General features: G+C 40.1%; 1 protein-coding gene across 4 annotated transcripts in view; it reads right to left on the bottom strand.

Moving 5' to 3' along the window:
* LOC124797852 (RB1-inducible coiled-coil protein 1) overlaps positions 1-21,248 on the bottom strand; it is a 338,295-nt gene that overhangs the window by 131,022 nt on the left and 186,025 nt on the right. For 3 of the 4 annotated variants that reach the window (XM_047260918.1, XM_047260917.1, XM_047260915.1), the window contains exons 1-3: positions 18,169-18,253; positions 16,285-16,460; positions 4,062-4,270 (exon numbers count right to left, since the gene is read on the bottom strand). In XM_047260918.1, the coding sequence (XP_047116874.1) occupies positions 4,062-4,270; positions 16,285-16,352 (277 nt within the window). In that variant the 5' untranslated portion in view covers positions 16,353-16,460; positions 18,169-18,253. Of the gene's footprint in view, positions 1-4,061; positions 4,271-16,284; positions 16,461-18,168; positions 18,254-21,248 lie in introns of those variants that run through there. The other variant, XM_047260916.1, reaches the window with a different exon arrangement.

The following is a 21,248-nucleotide window of genomic DNA, read 5'->3' on the forward strand; positions in this document are numbered from 1 at the left end:
AAAGTAAGAGCCTACGGAATATCAGACCAGATGTGTGGCTGGATTGAAGAGTTTTTAGCAAACAGAACACAGCATGTTGTTCCCAATGGAGAGACGTCTAGAGACGTTAAAGTAAGCTGTGGCATGCCACAGGGGACTGTTATGGGACCATTGCTTTTCACAATATATATAAATGACCTAGTAGATAGAGTCGGAAGTCCCATGCAGCTTTTCGCGGATGATGCTGTAGTATACAGAGAAGTTGCAGCATTAGAAAATTGCAGCGAAATGCAGGAAGATCTGCTGCGGATAGGCACTTGGTGCAGGGAGTGGCAACTGACCCTTAACATAGACAAATGTAATGTATTGCAAATACACAGAAAGAATGATCCTTTATTGTATGATTACATGGTAGCAGAATAAACACTGGTAGCAGTTACTTCTGTAAAATATCTGGGAGTATGCGTGCGGAACAATTTGAAGTGGAATGATCATATAAAATTAGTTGTTGATAAGGCGGGTGCCAGGTTGAGATTCATTGGGAGAGTTCTTAGAAAATATAGTCAATCAACAAAGGAGGTTGCTTACAAAACACTCGTTCGACCTATACTTGAGTATTGCTCATCAGTGTGGGATCCGTACCAGGTCGGGTTGAAAGAAGAGAGAGAGAAGATCCAAAGAAGAGCGGCGCATTTCGTCACAGGGTTATTTGGTAAGCGTGACAGCGTTAAAGAGATGTTTAGCGAACTCAAGTGGCAGACTGCAAGAGAGGCGCTCTGCACCGTGGTGTAGCTTACTGTCCAGGTTTCGAGAGTGTGCATTTCTGGATGCGGTATCAAATATATTGCTTCCCCCTACTTGTACCTCCCGAGGACATCACAAATGTAAATTTAGAGAGATTCGAGCACGCATGGAGGCTTTCCGGCAGTCGTTCTTCCCGCGAACCATACGCGACTGGAACAGGAAAGGGAGGTAATGACAGTGGCACATAAAGTGCCCTCTGCCACACACCATTGGGTGGCTTGCAGAGTATAAATGTAGATGTAGATATACTAAAAGCCGTGGATTGAGGCAGTATTTCTCGATTCATAAACAGTGTATGACTAATTACCACACCTAAAATTATGATGGTTTAAGTGAAATATGTGACTGGATTGAAGATTTTATGGCAAGTGAAACGCAGCAGGTTATCTTTTGTGGATAGTCATTGGTAGACATAGACAGAACATCAGGTGTAGCCAAGGAAAGTGTGTCGAGTACCTAGCTGTTCATGCTGTATATTAATGACCTTGTGGACAATGCTAACAGTAATCTCGGACTTTTCGCAAATGATTCAGTTATCTACAATGGGGCAGAGCCAAAAAAGAAAGCTGCACAAATATTTACTCAGAGCTTCATAAGATTTCAAAGTGGTGCACAGATTGGTAATTTACTTTAGATGTTCATGAATGTAGAGCTGTGCACTTCACAAAATGACAAAAAAAAACCTAGGATCTTATGATTACTCTATCAACGACACACAGCCTAAATCGGTAAACACATACAAATATCTTAGTGTTTGTAGGGACATAAAATGGAACGATTACATAGGCATCAGGTACATTGGTAGAATGCTACAGAAATGCCATTCAGTCTAAAAAGGAGACTGCTTGCAAATAACTTGTGCAACCCATTCCACAATACTGCCCAACTGTATGGAACCCAACCAAATAGGGCTGACAGGGCATACTGAACAGACACAGAAAAGGGCAGTGCGAATGGTCTCAGGTTTGTTTGACCCAAGGTTTCTTTGGCCCACAGGAGAATGTCACAGACATTGAAAGAACTGAACTAGTCGACACTTGAACGTAAACGGAAAGTACTCCAAGAAAGTCTACTTACAAGGTTTCCAGAACGAGCTTTAAATGATGATTCTACGAATACAATACAGGCTTCAACAAATTACTCCCATAGGGGTCATGACGACAAGATTTTATTAATTACATCAAGCACAAAGGTATTTAGACAGTCATTCTTCTGCACTCCATATGTGAATGGGTCACGAAAAAACAACTGGTACAATGTGGCATACTCTCCACCATGCAGTTCGCAGTGGTTTGCGAAGTATAGATGTAGATGTAGATGTAGAAATGGCTAAGTCTAGTATACACTTTTTAATACGTCCATGCTGGCATTGAGAATTGCATTTCTTGGTGTGGGGCGGTGCACATATTCATGCTCTCCTTCATTTGGAGGTGCACGTTTTCCATTTTCCTCCATGGGGCGGCACTCATATTTAAATGCCTTATTCTATTATTTTAATATATCGACCTTTTATTTAATGTAGGCTGGTTGCTGTCTTCTTCTTTGTAAGAATCAACCTACATTAATTGTACACAGCCATGGTCTTACTATGTCAGTTTTAGACAAAATAGCATCAGAGAGAGAGAGAGAGAGAGAGAGAGAGAGAGAGAGAGAGAGGGCGGGGGGGTGTTACAAAAACAAATAATTTTAGGCCAGATTAATTGCAAATTATGTGATGTTATTTGTCCACAAACCTCTCTCACTGGAGGAGCACACAAACTGGTATTCACAGCTGTTCGTTGTGCCTGGCTCATAGGCAATACACCATATGTTAGTGTACTGCTGGTAGCATAATTGTTAGTCTAGTGTGAGCCACCAGTAGTACAAACCAGCATGAACATTTTATAGGTGTCTGTTAGATGTTATAGATTACAACACTGGAGAGAAACTCAACCATCTCACTAGGTCTCTGTGCTATCATCAAGGAAAAATGTTAAAGCTACAGTAGCACAACTGGTGTGTGGTCAACCAAACTGATTACCTGGTGGATTTATCACCAATATGCCTAATGAGTTGCCAGGTTTGGTCTAACAGATACTTTCACACATTCACCAACTTTCTGCCAGTCACAATGAGACATCAAACTCTTTGTCCTTTCATTGTCAGTAACCTATAAACATGTAAATGTATCTTTACCAGGTACAAAACTGTGAGGATCCTATACTCTCACGTGATAAATATTGGTTACCTTTAAATGAGTTAATTTCTTCTTCTAGTTGCATGTACTACGATGTATCAGTAATTTGCAGCACCACTGGTTAAGCTATGCCCAGTGGTCGATTGTCATCTTTGCTTGCTGCATGGAATAACACGACATGACCATTTTTACAGTGGGTATATAAACACTGTGCACAAAACTCTACATCAGAATGTCATGCCCACAGTTTACAGTGGAGAGACGAGATAAGTTATGGTTGAAATCATTGGACCCCCCCCCCCCCCCCCCCCCGGGGAAAAAAAAAAAAAAACCATTCCCACAGCGCTACACTCCTGAAAAGTGCTGTTACGTTGGATCCCACGATTCTGTAGTGTACCTTGGTTCCCCCACTCGAAATCCCCTCCCTAGCCAGCTGCCTGTGGAGCTCAGTCTTGGCTTGGCAGCTATATGTGATGGATCACCCCCTCGCTTCGCCCGTCAGTTGTCAGCTGGGCTTGGTGATCCGTTTCCTGTCTGCAAAAAAACATTGCACCGGCAGAAATCCATTCCCAGCTACGCGAAATCTACGGAGACAAGTGTACGAGCATACAACACGTGCGCAAATGGTGCAGAGTGTTCAAGAATGGGCGTACTGATGTCCATGATGATGAGCATTCTGGACAGCCATCTGTTTCTGACAAAACAATCGCAAAAGTTGAGGCAGCGGTGCTCTCAGATCGAAGAGTGACAGTTCGTGAGCTCTCTGAAATGATCCCTGATGTCAGCAAAACCTCTACTGACAAGATTTCGACGGAGCATCTAGGGTATGCTACGGTTTGCGCGAGGTGGGTGTCAAGAATGTTGACCGAAGACCACGGTAAGAGGACTGTGGTACTGAAGTCAGTCTGCAGGAGTAAAGAAAATAACCTGCATATTTTCAGTATACTACAACATGACACTTGCCATTAATCTAACAATGGCAACACTGTGTTAATTTATCAACCATAACTGACTAGCTTCAGTGGCAGGCAGGGTTGAACTTATCATTTTGGAATGACAGACTTCAACAAACAGTATAAAGGCTGATGCCTAGACACATTACCTGAACCATAGTCGATACTGGGAGATGGAGGCGTCATGCTTTCTATTGTAGACTTGCTGAACAGGAATATTGGATTGGTGTCTGTACCAGCCGAATAGCTACAGACTCTTACTCCTGGGTCCAAGCAGTCTCCGCCACTCACCAGAAGAACTTGCTTGTCGGCTGGTATATGACATACTTTTTCAATTGCCTCTTTCAGCTGCACTACACTGTAAAACATGAAAGAAGTTATAACATTGTTGCATTTTTATTTTCTTTTTTATTGTTGTAAGAGCTATATAATTTTCCCCAAAAGAGTTCAGAAATGGGAACACTCAGGTTCAAGATATCACATGACAAGTATGAGGTCCTACAGTAACTGAAAACAATACACAAGTCCACTAGTCAAAATGATATGCGCTGTGTCTCATAGGCTTATGTTTTATTTTCATTCAAGTAATAATGGTATGTAATTAATGGAGTGAATAAAAGTAACCACTCGTCATTTCAATTAGTTAGCTTTGGGGAAGACATTGTCGGAAAGCTCAGCAAAGATTACAGTTTTCTTTATGTCCCTGTTGACAGCTCAATGTCTCAATATATGGTGAGTAATCACCTTTACATTTCGTTTTATTTGCACTGGACCGACGAATTTCTAGTAACATAATAATAGTCTATAAAAACTATATAGTTACCCCATTTTTATCGCAGCCTCAGTACAGCATTTTCACATGTGAGGAAATCATGACTAATTATTAGAATTATATTTCATTTGTTAATGAACTCAAACTACACGGCAACATCACTGTACTAAGCATCCCATAATAATGTATGTAAATGTGTGTTAAACACTCACCAGTTATGGTTTACATAACATAATTTTCTTCAATTTTTTTTTTCTGAAGAAACATTTATTTCAAACAAGGGAACAAAATAGTACTGGAATCTCCACACTTCTACCTGGCTCTAATTCACACTTCCTCACAAACCCACTGACATGGTTATCCATAAATAACTTCTTGATACATTTATTTTTTCTCTAAATATTAATGTCTGCTGGCACACTTTTGCCACTGCCAACAAAGCCCGGAGCACCCTTCTCAACCAATATCGCCAATAACTTGAATGCCTGAAACTACTGGGCCAAAGGCTCTGCTTCCCCTTTCAAATCTTCACCAACCAATCCTCCTTTCCTTCTTGAAAGAGAAATGGGTAGTTCGGCAAGCTAAGACTTGTATCAGCAGTACTAGAAACAGTGCCTCCAGCATGTTTGCACTGCTCAGCCATTCTGTTCAAAATAATGTAGTGTGTCTCAAACCCTTTAATTCACACTGAAACTGGTGATGGAGGATCCCAAACAAGTATATTGAGATAGGCAATCAATGGTTGGAAATACATATTTATTTTGCTATGGATATACACAGCATGTATCTACTACTCTCTGCAAACCACTGTGAGGTGCACGGCAGAGGGTACGTCGCATTGTACCAGTTATTAGGTTTTCTTTCCATTCCATTCATGTATGGAGTGCACGAAAAATGATTGTTCGAATGCCTCTGTGCATGCAGTACTTATTCCAATCTTATCCTCATGACCCCTACGCAAGTGATACACAGGGAGTTGTAGTATATTCCTTGAGTAATCATTTAAGGCCTGTTATTGAAACTCTTAATAGACTTTTTCAGGACAGTTTACATCTATCTTAAAGAGTCTTCCAGCTCAGTTCCTATAGTATCCCTGTGACATTTGCCCACAGATTAAACAAACATGTGACTATTCGTGCTGCCCTTCTCTATATATGTTCAATATGGTACGGGTCACACACACTTGAGCAAAATTCTAGACTCAGTCGCACGAGTGATTTGTAAGCAATTTCCTTTGTCGACTGATTGCACTTCCACAGTATTCTACCAATAAACTGAAGTCTACCACCTGCTTTGCCCGTGACTGAACTTATGTTATCATTCCATTTCATATCCCTACGAAGTATTACACCAGGGTATTTGTACGAGTTGGCCAATTATAGCTGTGACTCATTATTTTTATAGTCACAGGATATTACATTTTTCCATTTTCTGAAGCAAAAAATTTTACACTTCTGATCATTTGGAGCAAGTTGCCAATCTCTGCACCACTTTGAAATCTTATCAAGATCTGACTGAATAGTTATGCAGCTTCTTTCAGATAGTACTTCATTATGGATAACTGCATCATCTGCAAAAAGCCTGATTTTATCATTAATATGGCCTTCAAGGTCATTGTATACCACATGAACAGCAAGGGTCCCAACACGTCCCTGGGGCACAGCCGGAGTTACTTCAACATCCAAGCTAACATGTTGTCCCCTCCCTACCTCCATCCAGTCACAAATTTCACTTGACACCCCTTATGATCATACTTTTGACAACAATTGTAGGTGTGGTACTGAGTCAAATGCTTTTTGGAAATCAAGAAATACTGCATCTACAGGATTGTCTTGATCCAAAGCTTTCAGTATGTCATGTGAGAAAAGTGCGAGTTGGGTTTAACACGATCAATGTTTTCGAAATCCATGCCGGTTGGTACTGAGGTAATTTTGTTCAAGGTACCTCATTATGTTTAAGCTCAAGAGTATGTTCCAAGACTCTACAACAAATCAATGTCAAGGATATTTGATGGTAGTTTTGTGGATCACTTCTACTACCCTTCTTGCCGAAAGATGTGACCTGTGCCTTATGCCAAGAATTGGGCATAGTTTTCTGTTCAAGGGATCTACTATAGATTATAGTTAAAAAAAGAGGGCCAAACTCAGCCACAAATTTAGTACAGACTCCGACAGGGATTTCATCGGTCCCTGGAGTTTTGTTCAATTTTAACGATTTCAGCTGTTTCTCAACACTACTGAGAGTAATACTTATGCCATTCCTCTTTCCAGTGGTATGAGTATTTCAAGGATTAAATTGGGGTTAATTCTCCTGTGCTTTCCTTTGAAAAGGAACACTTGAAAATGGAGTTGAGCATTTCTGCTTTTGCTTTCCTACCCTCAACTTCAGTTCCTGCCTCATTCACTATTGAATACTAGCAGCATTTACCTACAACCAGAATTTCTTTGGGTTCTGTGAAAGGTAACTTGACAGTACTCTGCTCGGTAGTCATTGAAGACTTCATATATTGCTCTCTTGACACCCAAATGCGTTCCATTTAGCATATCTTGATCTATAGGCTACGCTTTGTTTTTTTACACCTGTTATGCAGTAATCTCTCTTTCTTTAGAAGTTTCTTTACAGTGGCTATCTACCATGGAGGTTCTCTCCCATTATGAACTGTTCTGCTAGGCACATCTCTATGCTGTGCATGGTCAAAGAATTCCACTACATGCTCCACCCTATGCTAAAAGTTCCTCAGTGATGTATGACACTACTGATTTTTTTTATCTAGTTTGGTGAACATATATATCTTTCTGCTTGTTTTAGTTGTCCTTTGTACTTTGGTAATCACTGTTGCCACAACTGCATCATCGTAACTGATACCAGTTTCGATGTGGGCACCCTCAAAGATGTCTGGTCTATTTCTTGCCATTAGATCCAATCTATTTCCATCATGACTAGGGTTCCTAACTATCTGTTCTTGGCAGTTTTCAGAGAAGGCATTTAGTAAAGTTTCACAGGATGTCATCTCACACCCACCACTAACGAAACTGTATTTTTCCCCAATTAATTGTTGGATGATTTAAGTCTATGCCAATGATAACAGCATGAATAGGGAACTTACGTAGAGTGAACTCAGGCTTTCTCTAAAGTTTTCCTTTATATCACGAGATGAATCAGACGGGCAATAGAAAGATCCAATCATCATCTTATGGTCATCGCCGATACAAAGTCTTGTCCAAATGATCTCTGATGCAGCTTCAATTTCTATCTCGGTGGATTTGAGTTTCTTATTTACTGTGACAAATACACCCCCTACATTTACCGTTTGCCTATCCTTTCAATATACACTTAAATTTTCTCCAAAAATCTCACTGCAATCAATTTCAATTTCACTGCATAACAACAACTAGCTCATAGATTGTTCAAAGTGTGACCACAAGTCTCAATGCACGCACGGCAATGGCGCACGAAGTTCTGTCGCAGTTTCATAAAGATGCCTGGCGTCTGTTGTACCAGGAGACAGACCGCGTGGACCCTAGCAAGCTGGTCTTCATCCACTTCCATGGGGATTTCATACACTAATGTCTTGACGGAACACCAGAGGAAATGTACAGAGGTGTGAGATCTTGCTATCACACTGGCCATGGGACAGAACCTCCCCTATGTGTTGTTCAGGTGCTTGCAGACATTAACATAGAAGTATGTTAGTGTGCCATACTGTTGGAACCACGTCCTCTCACAGGCAACAAGGGGTACAGTCTCCAAGACCTGTGATAACACATCTCGCAGGAACACCTATTAGGTGATCTTGGATGATGCCCACCCATATGCTGACACAGAATCATTGCTGGTGGCCATTGCTGTAGGTGACATGGGGATTGTCCTCACTCCAGACATGGCTGTTGTAACCGTTGAAAACACCACTACAGGTGAATGAGTGCCCATCTGTGAACAATACAAACTGTAGGAAGTTCAGCACTACAGTACTGTGGTGGATAATCAATTGACAGAAATGAAGGCCGAGCTCAAAATCTGTTGGCCCCAGTGCTTGCATGTGTTCTTTATGATAGGGATGTAATTACTGTTCCACAAGTACTCTCCACAGTGTATTCTTCGAAGTGTGTGTTTCACATGTGAGTTGAGGGGTGCTTATTGCTGTGTGGTTGACCACACAATCCAACACCATCTCCTCAAAGTCTGGAGCTCGGACAAGTCTCTGGCAGGAACTTTGCCAGCTCTCTTGGTGAGAATGACCTATCTCTTATAACTTCTCCAAATTACGACACCACCTGTTGGGAAAGTGTTCTCTGTACATTCGTGCTGCTTTATGGGCACTACATCCTGCCACACCACACATTAAATGCATGTTCGCCAACTCTCATGATGAGTAGCGTTCCATCTTGGACTACGCATTGTGCACTGTACAGAACAACAACCCTCGCTACAGAAATCACAAGCTACCTGATGCAATAGACAACTAAGCTGTCTGATGCAGTGGACAACTGACAACAGGGACAGTTGTGTGCATGCAGCACATATTAATTGTTGTTGTTGTTGTTGTGGTCTTCAGTCCTGAGACTGGTTTGATGCAGCTCTCCATGCTACTCTATCCTGTGCAAGCTTCTTCATCTCCCAGTACTTACTGCAACCTACATCCTTCTGAATCTGCTTAGTTTATTCATCTCTTGGTCTCCCTCTACGATTTTTACCCTCCACGCTGCCCTCCAAAGCTAAATTTGTGATCCCTTGATGCCTCAAAACATGTCCTACCAACCGATCCCTTCTTCTAGTCAAGTTGTGCCACAAACTTCTCTTCTCCCCAATCCTATTCAATACCTCCTCATTAGTTATGTGATCTACCCACCTTATCTTCAGCATTCTTCTGTAGCACCACATTTCGAAAGCTTCTATTCTCTTCTTGTCCAAACTAGTTATCGTCCATGTTTCACTTCCATACATGGCTACACTCCATACAAATACTTTCAGAAACGACTTCCTGACACTTAAGTCTATACTCGATGTTAACAAATTTCACTTCTTCAGAAACGCTTTCCTTGTCATTGCCAGTCTACATTTTATATCCTCTCTACTTCGACCATCATCAGTTATTTTACTCCCTAAATAGCAAAACTCCTTTACTACTTTAAGTGTCTCATTTCCTAATCTAATTCCCTCAGCATCACCCGATTTAATTTGACTACATTCCATTATCCTTGTTTTGCTTTTGTTGATGTTCATCTTATATCCTCCTTTCAAGACACTGTCCATTCCGTTCACCAGCTCTTCCAAGTCCTTTGCTGTCTCTGACAGAATTACAATGTCATCGGCGAACCTCAAAGTTTTTACTTCTTCTCCATGAATTTTAATACCTACTCCGAATTTTTCTTTTGTTTCCTTTACTGCTTGCTCAATATACAGATTGAATAGCATCGGGGAGAGGCTACAACCCTGTCTCACTCCTTTCCCAACCACTGCTTCCCTTTCATGTCCCTCGACTCTTATAACTGCCATCTGGTTTCTGTACAAATTGTAAATAGCCTTTCGCTCCCTGTATTTTACCCCTGCCACCTTCAGAATTTGAAAGAGAGTATTCCAGTTAACGTTGTCAAAAGCTTTCTCTAAGTCTACAAATGCTAGAAACGTAGGTTTGCCTTTTCTTAATCTTTCTTCTAAGATAAGTCGTAAGGTTAGTATTGCCTCACGTGTTCCAACATTTCTACAGAATCCAAACTGATCTTCCCCGAGGTCCGCTTCTACCAGTTTTTCCATTCGTCTGTAAAGAATTCGCGTTAGTATTTTGCAGCTGTGACTTATTAAACTGATAGTTCGGTAATTTTCACATCTGTCAACACCTGCTTTCTTTGGGATTGGAATTATTATATTCTTCTTTAAGTCTGAGGGTATTTCGCCTGTCTCATACATCTTGCTCACCAGATGGTAGAGTTTTGTCATGACTGTCTCTCCCAAGGCCATCAGTAGTTCTAATGGAATGTTGTCTACTCCCGGGGCCTTGTTTCGACTCAGGTCTTTCAGTGCTCTGTCAAACTCTTCACGCAGTATCTTATCTCCCATTTTGTCTTCATCTACATCCTCTTCCATTTCCATAATATTGTCCTCACGTACATCGCCCTTGTATAGACCCTCTATATACTCCTTCCACCTTTCTGCTTTCCCTTCTTTGCTTAGAACTGGGTTTCCATCTGAGCTCTTGATATTCATACAAGTCGTTCTCTTATCTCCAAAGGTCTCTTTAATTTTCCTGTAGGCGGTATCTATCTTACCCCTAGTGAGATAGGCCTCTACATCCTTACATTTGTCCTCTAGCCATCCCTGCTTAGCCATTTTGCACTTCCTGACGATCTCATTTTTGAGACGTTTGTATTCCTTTATGCCTGTTTCACTTACTGCATTTTTATATTTTCTCCTTTCATCAATTAAATTCAATATTTCTTCTGTTACCCAAGGATTTCTACTAGCCCTCGTCTTTTTACCTACTTGATCCTCTGCTGCCTTCACTACTTCATCCCTCAAAGCTACCCATTCTTCTTCTACTGTATTTATTTCCCCCATTCCTGTCAATTGCTCCCTTATCCTCTCCCTGAATCTCTGTACAACCTCTGGTTCTTTTAATTTATCCAGGTCCCATCTCCTTATATTCCCACCTTTTTGCAGTTTCTTCAGTTTTAATCTACAGGTCATAACCAATAGATTGTGGTCAGAGTCCACATCTGCCCCTGGAAATGTCTTACAATTTAAAACCTGGTTCCTAAATCTCTGTCTTACCATTATATAATCTATCTGATACCTTTTAGTATCTCCAGGGTTCTTCCATGTATACAACCTTCTTTCATGATTCTTAAACCAAGTGTTAGTTATGATTATGTTGTGCTCTGTGCAAAATTCGACCAGGCGGCTTCCTCTTTCATTTCTGTCCCCCAATCCATATTCACCTACTATGTTTCCTTCTCTCCCTTTTCCTACACTCGAATTCCAGTCACCCATGACTATTAAATTTTCGTCTCCCTTCACAATCTGAATAATTTCTTTTATTTCATCATACATTTCTTCAATTTCTTCGTCATCTGCAGAGCTAGTTGGCATATAAACTTGTACTACTGTAGTAGGCGTGGGCTTCGTATCTATCTTGGCCACAATAATGCGTTCACTATGCTGTTTGTAGTAGCTTACCCGCATTCCTATTTTCCTATTCATTATTAAACCTACTCCTGCATTACCCCTATTTGATTTTGTGTTTATAACCCTGTAGTCACCTGACCAGAAGTCTTGTTCCTCCTGCCACCGAACTTCACTAATTCCCACTGTATGTAACTTCAACCTATCCATTTCCCTTTTTAAATTTTCTAACCTACCTGCCCGATTAAGGGATCTGACATTCCACGCTCCGATCCGTAGAACGCCAGTTTTCTTTCTCCTGATAACGACGTCCTCTTGAGTAGTCCCCGCCCGGAGATCCGAATGGGGGACTATTTTACCTCAGGAATATTTTACCCAAGAGGACGCCATCATCATGTAATCATACAGTAAAGCTGCATGCCCTCGGGAAAAATTACGGCTGTAGTTTCCCCTTGCTTTCAGCCGTTCGCAGTACCAGCACAGCAAGGCCGTTTTGGTTATTGTTACAAGGCCAGATCAGTCAATCATCCAGACTGTTGCCCTTGCAACTACTGAAAAGGCTGCTGCCCCTCTTCAGGAATCACACGTTTGTCTGGCCTCTCAACAGATACCCCTCCGTTGTGGTTGCACCTACGGTACGGCTATCTGTATCGCTGAGGCACGCAAGCCTCCCCACCAACGGCAAGGTCCATGGTTCATGGTGGGGGCAGAAATCATTACAGAACTAAATATTCCAAGATCCACAGTGTCAAGAGTATGAAGGAAATACCAAATCTGCAGTATTACCTCTCACCACAGAGAACACAGTGACCAACAGCCTTCACTTAAGGAGACCAAGAGCAGTGCTGTTTGCACAGAGTTGTCAGTGTTAACAATCAGCACTGTGGGAAATAGCTGCAAAAATCAATGTGGGACATACGGCGAACATATCCATTAGGGCAGTGTGGCAAAATATGGCATTAATTGGCTATGGTATGAGATGATAGACGCAAGCGCCTTTGCTAATAACATGATGTTGGTTTGACCCTACGCGACTGGGAATCTGTGGCCTGGTCAGACGAGTTCTAATTTCAGTTGGTGACAGCTTATGATAGGATTTGAGTGTGGTGCAGACCGCAGAAAGTCATGAGCTTTCATTGTCGACAGGGCACTGTGCAAGCTGGTGATGGCTCCATAATGGTGTCTGCTATGTTTATGTGGAATGGACTGGGTCCTCTGGTTCAATTGTATCAATCATGGACTAAAAATAGTTATGTTCAGCTACTGTGAGACCATTTGTAGCCATTCATGGACTTCACGGACAATTTGACTAAAAGATTTGGCCACCCATTAAATATTTGTGAGACACAACTGAAAGGTTAAGTTTGTGCACAAAATCCTGCACCAGCAACACTTTTGCAGTTATGCATGGCTTTCAATGCAGCATGGCTCAATATTTCTTGATGGGAATAATATATACTTGTCAAGACCATGCCACATTGAGATGCTGCACAACAGTGGGCAAAAGGAAGTTCGACGGGATATTAGGAGGTAACATATGGACTTAATGTCTATAATTTACTACATATTGAAGATTCCTTAAAATGTTTGTGCAAAAGAAGAGATGTAATTATACATTGTTACAATGGTACTATTAGCAACTGCATAATGTTTGCCAAAACATACCTGTATGTTCTTCAATCTGTGGATGGCATAGGAAACGAATTACTTTCAGTACACCCATTTGCCTCAATTTTTCTTAGTTTTACCATCAAGTCAACATGTGAAATATATGGGGAAGAAAATAGCTACTCTGCAGGGAAAAACTTTGGATGTTTTACCAACAGACCTCATTTAACATTTCTGGAATGTTCCGTTTTTGACTAAATACTTCCATTAATTCACTCTATACCTCCCAAATTGCCAAACAGCATGAAGCATTGGTTATGCTGAGAGATTACAGTCATTTTGCATCACCATCTACATGCCTCCTTGCATTTCAGAACAATTTTATTATAATGAGAATTGCTTGTATCTAACCGTATTGGTGACTCACTTAAGTATGCTATGAATAGCGATGGGATAAACCTGGTGACATACCTAATGTAGAACTCAAGCAAACCAACCCTGTTATCTGCAGTCTCCTCAGTCTCATGAAAAATGAGCACAATCGATTTCACTCAAGTAGTGCTTGTGGAGTCAGGGTTGGTTCATATAGAAGTGTCACTTGGTTTGAAAAACCACCACTATCACATACAAGCACAACACACGAGCCATACTTTTACACTGAACTATTCCCTTGGGATGCTCCATTGTTCCAGAGATCTGGGCAAAATGCTGCTACAACATGGGTTAGTACTGTCACATTATACATGGATGTCACTGCCATACCCTAAGTAATTGAATCTAAATAATGCTTCAGCTGCTGCAAATAGCCCTTTATATATGATGAAACATACGTCCTGCACTTAAATTCAATTGTGTTTTGTAAATACCAATAGCATTTTTTCTTTAAATACAGGTTACTCTTGTACGACAGTTTCAAATAATTGTTTTATTTAGGTTTTTTTAATTTTTATAATGCTTATCACTTTAAATCTCTCTGTTTTTAAAACCTTAGGTAATGAGCCACTAGATAAGTAGAGCTTGAAACTGCTAATGAGGTAAGGAATATTTACAGCAGTAGGGATGAAGACAATCAAGTATGGTTTGGCTTTCTTCTATAAAGAATTTTATGCACACTGACAAAAAGAAAGTGTGATAGCTTGCCCTCCTTCAAATGACAACATATGTACCACACACAAAGATTGGAGTTTTCAGTACCTGAGTCACCCTAGTCAAAATAAATTAAAAAGTCGTACAAAATGGCACACATTACTTATAAACTGATGAGCCAAAACATTATGACAGTTCCCCACCGCTAGACTGAATATCACCCAGTGGCATTAGGGGCATGTGACATGATAAGGAAAATGTGCAAGGAGAGCAGAGATTAATGGGGAATCATTCTAGAGGCAATACAGACTACAAAGGGCAAAACCCAAATGCTCACCTAAATTTCATTTTCATTGGTCATAATGATCTCTTCCATTGCAGTTTGTTCCCAATTCATTTATTTGTTTTATTTATTTATTTAGCTTTATTCATCCAAGAATCATCTGATCATGATGCACCATTTGTCAATGTATACAATTCAAATAGATATGTCAAAATATACTACCTTTGCACTAAGTACATAATATGCTTTATGAGAATCGGGATAGGTAGCCAAAAGTGGTCAGCCGTGCCTTGATTAAGGAACTACCCCAGCATTTGCCTTAGTCATATACAAAACCCAAACCAGGATGGCCAGATAGAGCAACTACATCCTTCGGTAAGTCCTTATTTGTTTGTTTCATTGTATCCTTAATCACCAACATGTAACTAGAACTCCATTTGTTAATTTCTTCTAGTTCTTACCAAAATTTTGGTTATAAGTTATTTTAATTTTACTGTGGTTAATTTTCAGGCATATTCTCAAGCTTGCTCTACTAAGTTCGCTTATTTTTGGTTTAATGTTCTGTTTAAGAAACATTTTCCATTAGTATGTATTCCTTCTTATCCCGACCCCCGCCCCCCCCCCCCTTTGAATCCCTATTTAACTGCTGAGAATAGTTTTGGTTATATGGGTTCTCATTTTATTACTTTTGCCTCTCAATTCTGGACTACTCATTATCCTGATGAAATATAATGAAAGTCCTGGAGCGAAATTCATATACTTTTACATGCACCAGAAGGGTATTATATTTGAAATAGAAATGATTACATACATTCCATAAGGCTTCGTGAGCAGCCGGAAGACGTTAACATCTTGCCATGTTATTTCAGCTGTCAACCAGCCAATAGCCGTCAGCTGGAATATCCTGGGAAGATGTCCAATGTTATCCGGCTGCAATCCTGAAAGCTCATGGAACATTCATTATGCCAAGAAAACTTCAATTATTACGTATATCGATTCAAAACACCTCACTGGAAAAAAACAAGCATTTATTTCAATCCTTAAATTACAACTACATAAGGGTAATTCATCTTGAGCCGAAAGTTCATTTTTGTGTTCATGCCTGCTTCAAAAAATAAATATTGTTTGAAAGGATTCAGACATGAGCAAACAAGTTTCTTTTTTCACCCATACACATTTCACTACTAATTTCCTGATAATGGCGAAACATCACTAACTTGTAAAGGTGAAAAAAAAAACCTATAATTGCTTAAGGTAGAATTCTTTCAAAACATATTATAAAGGAGTCATTTGAGGTGACTTGTGAAAATATGCAAAAAATTGTAGCATTTCTAAGAGTACATTCTACCAAATGGACATAGTTAAATTGAGTTAGTTTTGTGCTGAATGGTGGTATATACAAAGATGCTACCATACCCAATGTTATACACATGCTACTGGCAAGTACTGTAAGTTAACTTATAGAAATATATCTATAAAAAAATCATCAAAATGTACTACAAACTTTTCCAAAGCCAAGTTCATGTCAAACGTCCTCATCGTCCCAGTATCCACGTGGAATACGTACAACATTCTGCCCACTCGACTCGCTCCCGAAGGAGGAATCGCTAAGAGCTAGAATCTTGCTTATTGCACCTCATAGGGCATGCTTGGGGTGGTCTGCAGTATGGAAACTTGCAGCTGCAAAAGAAAAAAAAATTAAATACAATAACAACTTGATAAGATAAACACAAAGTGATTAATATGAAATCTCGCTACAATAGAGGAAAGTAAGTTTTGAGATCTGCCAAAATTGCTTTACATATTTGGAGTTTCCAATCTACAAAGAACAGTTCATTTTCTGGCACTGGCATCTTAAAATAAACTGTACAGACTGATTTTCCCTTATCTCTGATAGTATTCCACTTTTCCAGATTAAATCACTTAAACTGAGTCAGTAACAATATGCCATGCAGAATAATTTGTTATTGCTTTCCTACCTTGCTCACAAGGATCAAAAGTTAAGAGTCTTATTAGCAAGGTAGGCTATTACACATATAATGTTACGATAAAATTGGATTTTCTCACACAGTGAACACTAATTTACTCCAATCACTGTAAGTCTACAAGTACAATGATTAAACGAAAAAATAATTAGAACCAAACAACTACACACTGTAACAATCCAAATGCTCACACAGTGGGTGTTTCAAAAGAAAATCTATTATTACTTATTAAGGTGGCTGTTGCTGTCTAGAAAATAAAATTTGGCCAGAATACAAAAACTAATGTACTACCACCAGACTTGCTCATATATTTTTGAAAACGTCCAATAAATAGAATGGAAATTAATGAGATATCAATTTTTACAACAAATAATACTGCACCCTAACAGGGAAGCACTGAACAATCAGACGCCCCATAGGGTTCTGCTACACCTCACTGCTTACTTTGTGTTCTACAATGGAAACGGATACATTATTACCAATGAGAGTTGAAAAAGCGATTCGCATTACATAATATGGCACGTCCACGGAAGGAACAAAGGAAAATTTCATATATGTACAAACTGAACTCCAACCCTATGAATCTGAAATACTTCGAGCACTATCGATAATCTGCGCATACAGTTTAACATTGCTCAGTTTGCAAAAATTCGCCTAATTTAAAAGCAGGCGGATTTTCATTATCTGAAACATTTTTTTTAAATTTATCCTATGCACCGTAAACAATGCAACTGACAATTATCTGTAAGGCGAAATAGCGTGTTTTTGTAACTCATCACATCATTTGACAAGCAAGAGATGTCAAAGCACCGTAACTTGTTAAAACTCCAGCTTGTTTCCTAAAATCTGAAAACTACTTATTTTGTTACTGTTGACAGACAACTGAGTCAACAGAGCTGGGCTACGTCTCCGTAACAAGAGCACGGATTTTCTTTTAATGTGTCAAAATCAATTAAAAGTCAGTTAACGTGTAAATACACGGCAAAATAATCTACATAGCTATGGAAACGTGAACTCGACAGTTCAACGACAAAATAATATATTACCGAAATTTAAGCGTTGCTACACAATAATGCTTCAATGTTTGTAAATTTTTACTCATGATAAATCGCCTATAATAGCACAACAAACTAAGAAACATTTTCACACGTCAGTTTAAAATTGCAATAACACACATCACACGATAACTGTCATTGCGTGCTACGTCGGCAAGCAGATATTTGCAAACAACACTAGTTTCAAATCGGGCAAACAAAACAAATCCTACGAACAAAGGATCGCCGATGCTTCTGTCACTAGTGAATTCACTACATCACAAACAGCAAAGTCTTTGCGTAAACACGAAAACAAATCCAAAAACACTTCAAATAATACTTTCAACAACAAATACTTCTCAAACCTACCCTTTCCCAAACCCTTTCCCAGACAGCCTCCCATATTATGACCTGCCATTAGTGGCAGTTCCACAGCTGTTTACAGCTAGGTATCATGGGAATACGGCAGTTCACAAGAAAGATATGACACTCTCCCTCCTCTATCCCCACCCTCAGGCATTGGCGTCTGCTGTCACAACGGCATAACAATTCATGCTTACGCGGACTTTTTAATCACGTTTCTGTTTCTAAACGATAAAAATCTCTGGACAGTCAAATCCACTAAGTAAATTTTAACAGTAAATGTCGTTTAGTCGAATTCTCTTTGCATACGAGAGAGAGGAAACAACCGAAGGTCTCTTGTGCCGCGAATCTTGCGACCATGAGCCAAGTGCGTGAATACGAAACAAGGTCACATTTTGGCACGTGTCAGAAAGAGAGGTAGCGCAGCCGTACATTTTAGGAATTTCAATTTAAATATGATCGATAAAAAGATAAAAATGTGTAAGTTATGTTAGCTTACTTTTCTAGTCTATCGGTGACTTAGTTCTGCGTCAAATGTTTTTTCCCTTACAGTGTCCAGAAACGAAATTCGAAATCACATTATGCTCACACAAGCCTCAACAATTTGCGATCACCTTACATCACTGCGTACATCTTAGTACATGACATGTGTGAATATTCTCAAGAAACTGCACGCAAAAAAAAATATAGAGTTGTGAGTGGAGCTATTCATGACTATCTGAATCTTTACCTGCAACAGAAATTTTGTATCTGATGAAGGGATACTTTCTGTCATGCCAAAACAGACGATGTCGTTCTTTCTACATCAGATACGCAGTGGTGTCGCTTCTCAGAAATACTGGGCACTACATAGAGCGTGCTTTAAACTGTAACTCACAAGAGCAACTGAAGTTACCATGATGCCCTGATTTCAGTTGTTTGTCTGTTTGGAACATGACATCTCTCTGTTCATTCTTCTTCATCAAATCCCTATAACGCATTCTTTTCAGGCTTGTTGCGACTTTTATTTTATTTGTTCAGCAACTCTTGTTGAGTTTCTTGAGGCCTTGGATGAGAATGCGCCGATGAGTGCTTACAATAGCAGGACTTGCTGAAGTAGTTCGCTGTGTTCTCTTATGTTTATACTGTACAGCACACTGTACTGTTTCAAACACTTCTGTGTTATTTTGTTGCAGTTTCGTCCGTTTGAAACATTGTACATCTTGGTCGGCGTATCTACTGGCAAAGGAAGCAAACGTTGCAATACGGCACGGATATACTTTTGTTCTTTCTCGTCTTCGGGATTCGTCGACAGCCAGGTAGTCTGAATCGAACACTAGCTCCGTTCTGACGAAGATAAACGAAGCTATCACCCGCGACCTCGCTTGACATTGCACCGTTATACGCCTAGAATGTCGGGTGAAAACACGGAATCCCAATGTTAGAAAAGCCTGACGGTGAATCGTCAAATTATAGGCCTGCAGTATTTGCTGGTTACCCACTCTGTCTGCTATCGTTCTTCCGATTAAGGATGGAAACAGTCATACGCGACGCTACTTAACCCGGTGAAGAGTAACCACTATTTACCAACGTTACAGGAGTGGAAATTTCCCTGCGCCAATGCATTTTGTCAAAACCATTAATAATCAATTGGAAAGTCTCTAGACCGCTTGTCGATCCCTTAGCTTACACTCTTTTGTTTTACGTCTTCAAGAAATTACACTATCCACAAACGCTCAGTTTTGTATTAACTCACCAACGTCGCTTACGTTTCCGTTGCACGGCTTATACGAAGCCACTTCGTGTATCTCTAATAAAGTTCGTCAACCCTACTTCCCAGCGCACTGAGCTCTCTCAGATGCTAGGTGTTAGCACACCTGCATCTTGCTTGTAGGCTTAAGTCTCCGATTTTATGCCCAAAATCGAGAAGGCATGCCAGCCAAAGTAAACAATACATAATATCAGATGGCTGCAGAGTATAAACGTAATAGCAACATTTTTTTTTTTTTTATGGAGGCCTAAAATTTCTGAGGGTGAATGTATTCCTAGGAAGGTGACATAATGTATCATGCCACTTTACGTGACACGATGCATTATATTGCAAGGCGTGAGTACTAATACTAACAAGCAAAACAGCGCGAATATTTCAAGATGTGTTGACTTAAATGTTTTTGAAGCTGCCAGGTAAGACGAAAAGCCAGTTCCCGTCTTTTACATCCCTAACTCTGCCCAGGACATGTTCGCCTTTTTGTGCTACGATAGAAGCATTTTTCATTCTTACATTATAAGATGAAGAAATTGTGATAAGCGATCTGACATTTTCTTTCGCCTTGCTGAGGAGTTTAACTTCTGAATAGTCCCAAACATAATTTTTGATGACGAACTTTAAGGAAAACTTAGGTCTCAGCCGAACCACACTTAAAACTATAACGGCGATTTTTCTCCGATAACATTGTTTTTGATTCCGTACACCTCACAAAAAGGCCTAAGTTACATTGTGCGTGTAGCGCAGGGAAACAACTGTGTCAATATCGCGCACTTGCATCACGAGCCAGAGACGTGCTTGTCCAATCAGAAAACTTCTGAACACACTAGTTCATTATCTGTGAGGTATGTGAGCCCTAAGAGGAGTGTGCTAACACGTGCGAAAAGGGCATCATTTACATATACTGGTTCAAATGAACTGAATCTCGGAGGGTACGTGGAACAGAGTACTAGAAACAAGTGGCGTATTACAGAGAGATGGCGGTAACGGAGGCGCCCATTGCACTCCCTTGTTTGACTAGAAACGTCAATGTTGTTGCGCCAAGCTGTCGCTAAAGATGTGTGGATCAGTTTCAGAAACTTTCTGAGGTGCTTCCAGGACATTGTTATTTCCACTTTATGTATTTCCGCCACAGGTAATGCCCACCAAACCTCATATACTACAAGTTCCGAAACACGCAAACAGTATTTCGGTGTTGTGTTTATGTTAACGTGCGTCCACAAGAGGCCTTTATTATGTGTTCAGCTTTGCGTATGCGCATGAGATTTTGTGCCTACGTAATTTCCTGGAAATGAAGGCAGTGCGTAAAACGCCTGTCTACCCGTCTTCGTTGGGAATCTTT

This window comes from Schistocerca piceifrons, chromosome 5 (genome assembly GCF_021461385.2).
Source record: "Schistocerca piceifrons isolate TAMUIC-IGC-003096 chromosome 5, iqSchPice1.1, whole genome shotgun sequence".
NCBI classification, from domain to species: Eukaryota; Metazoa; Arthropoda; class Insecta; order Orthoptera; family Acrididae; genus Schistocerca; species Schistocerca piceifrons.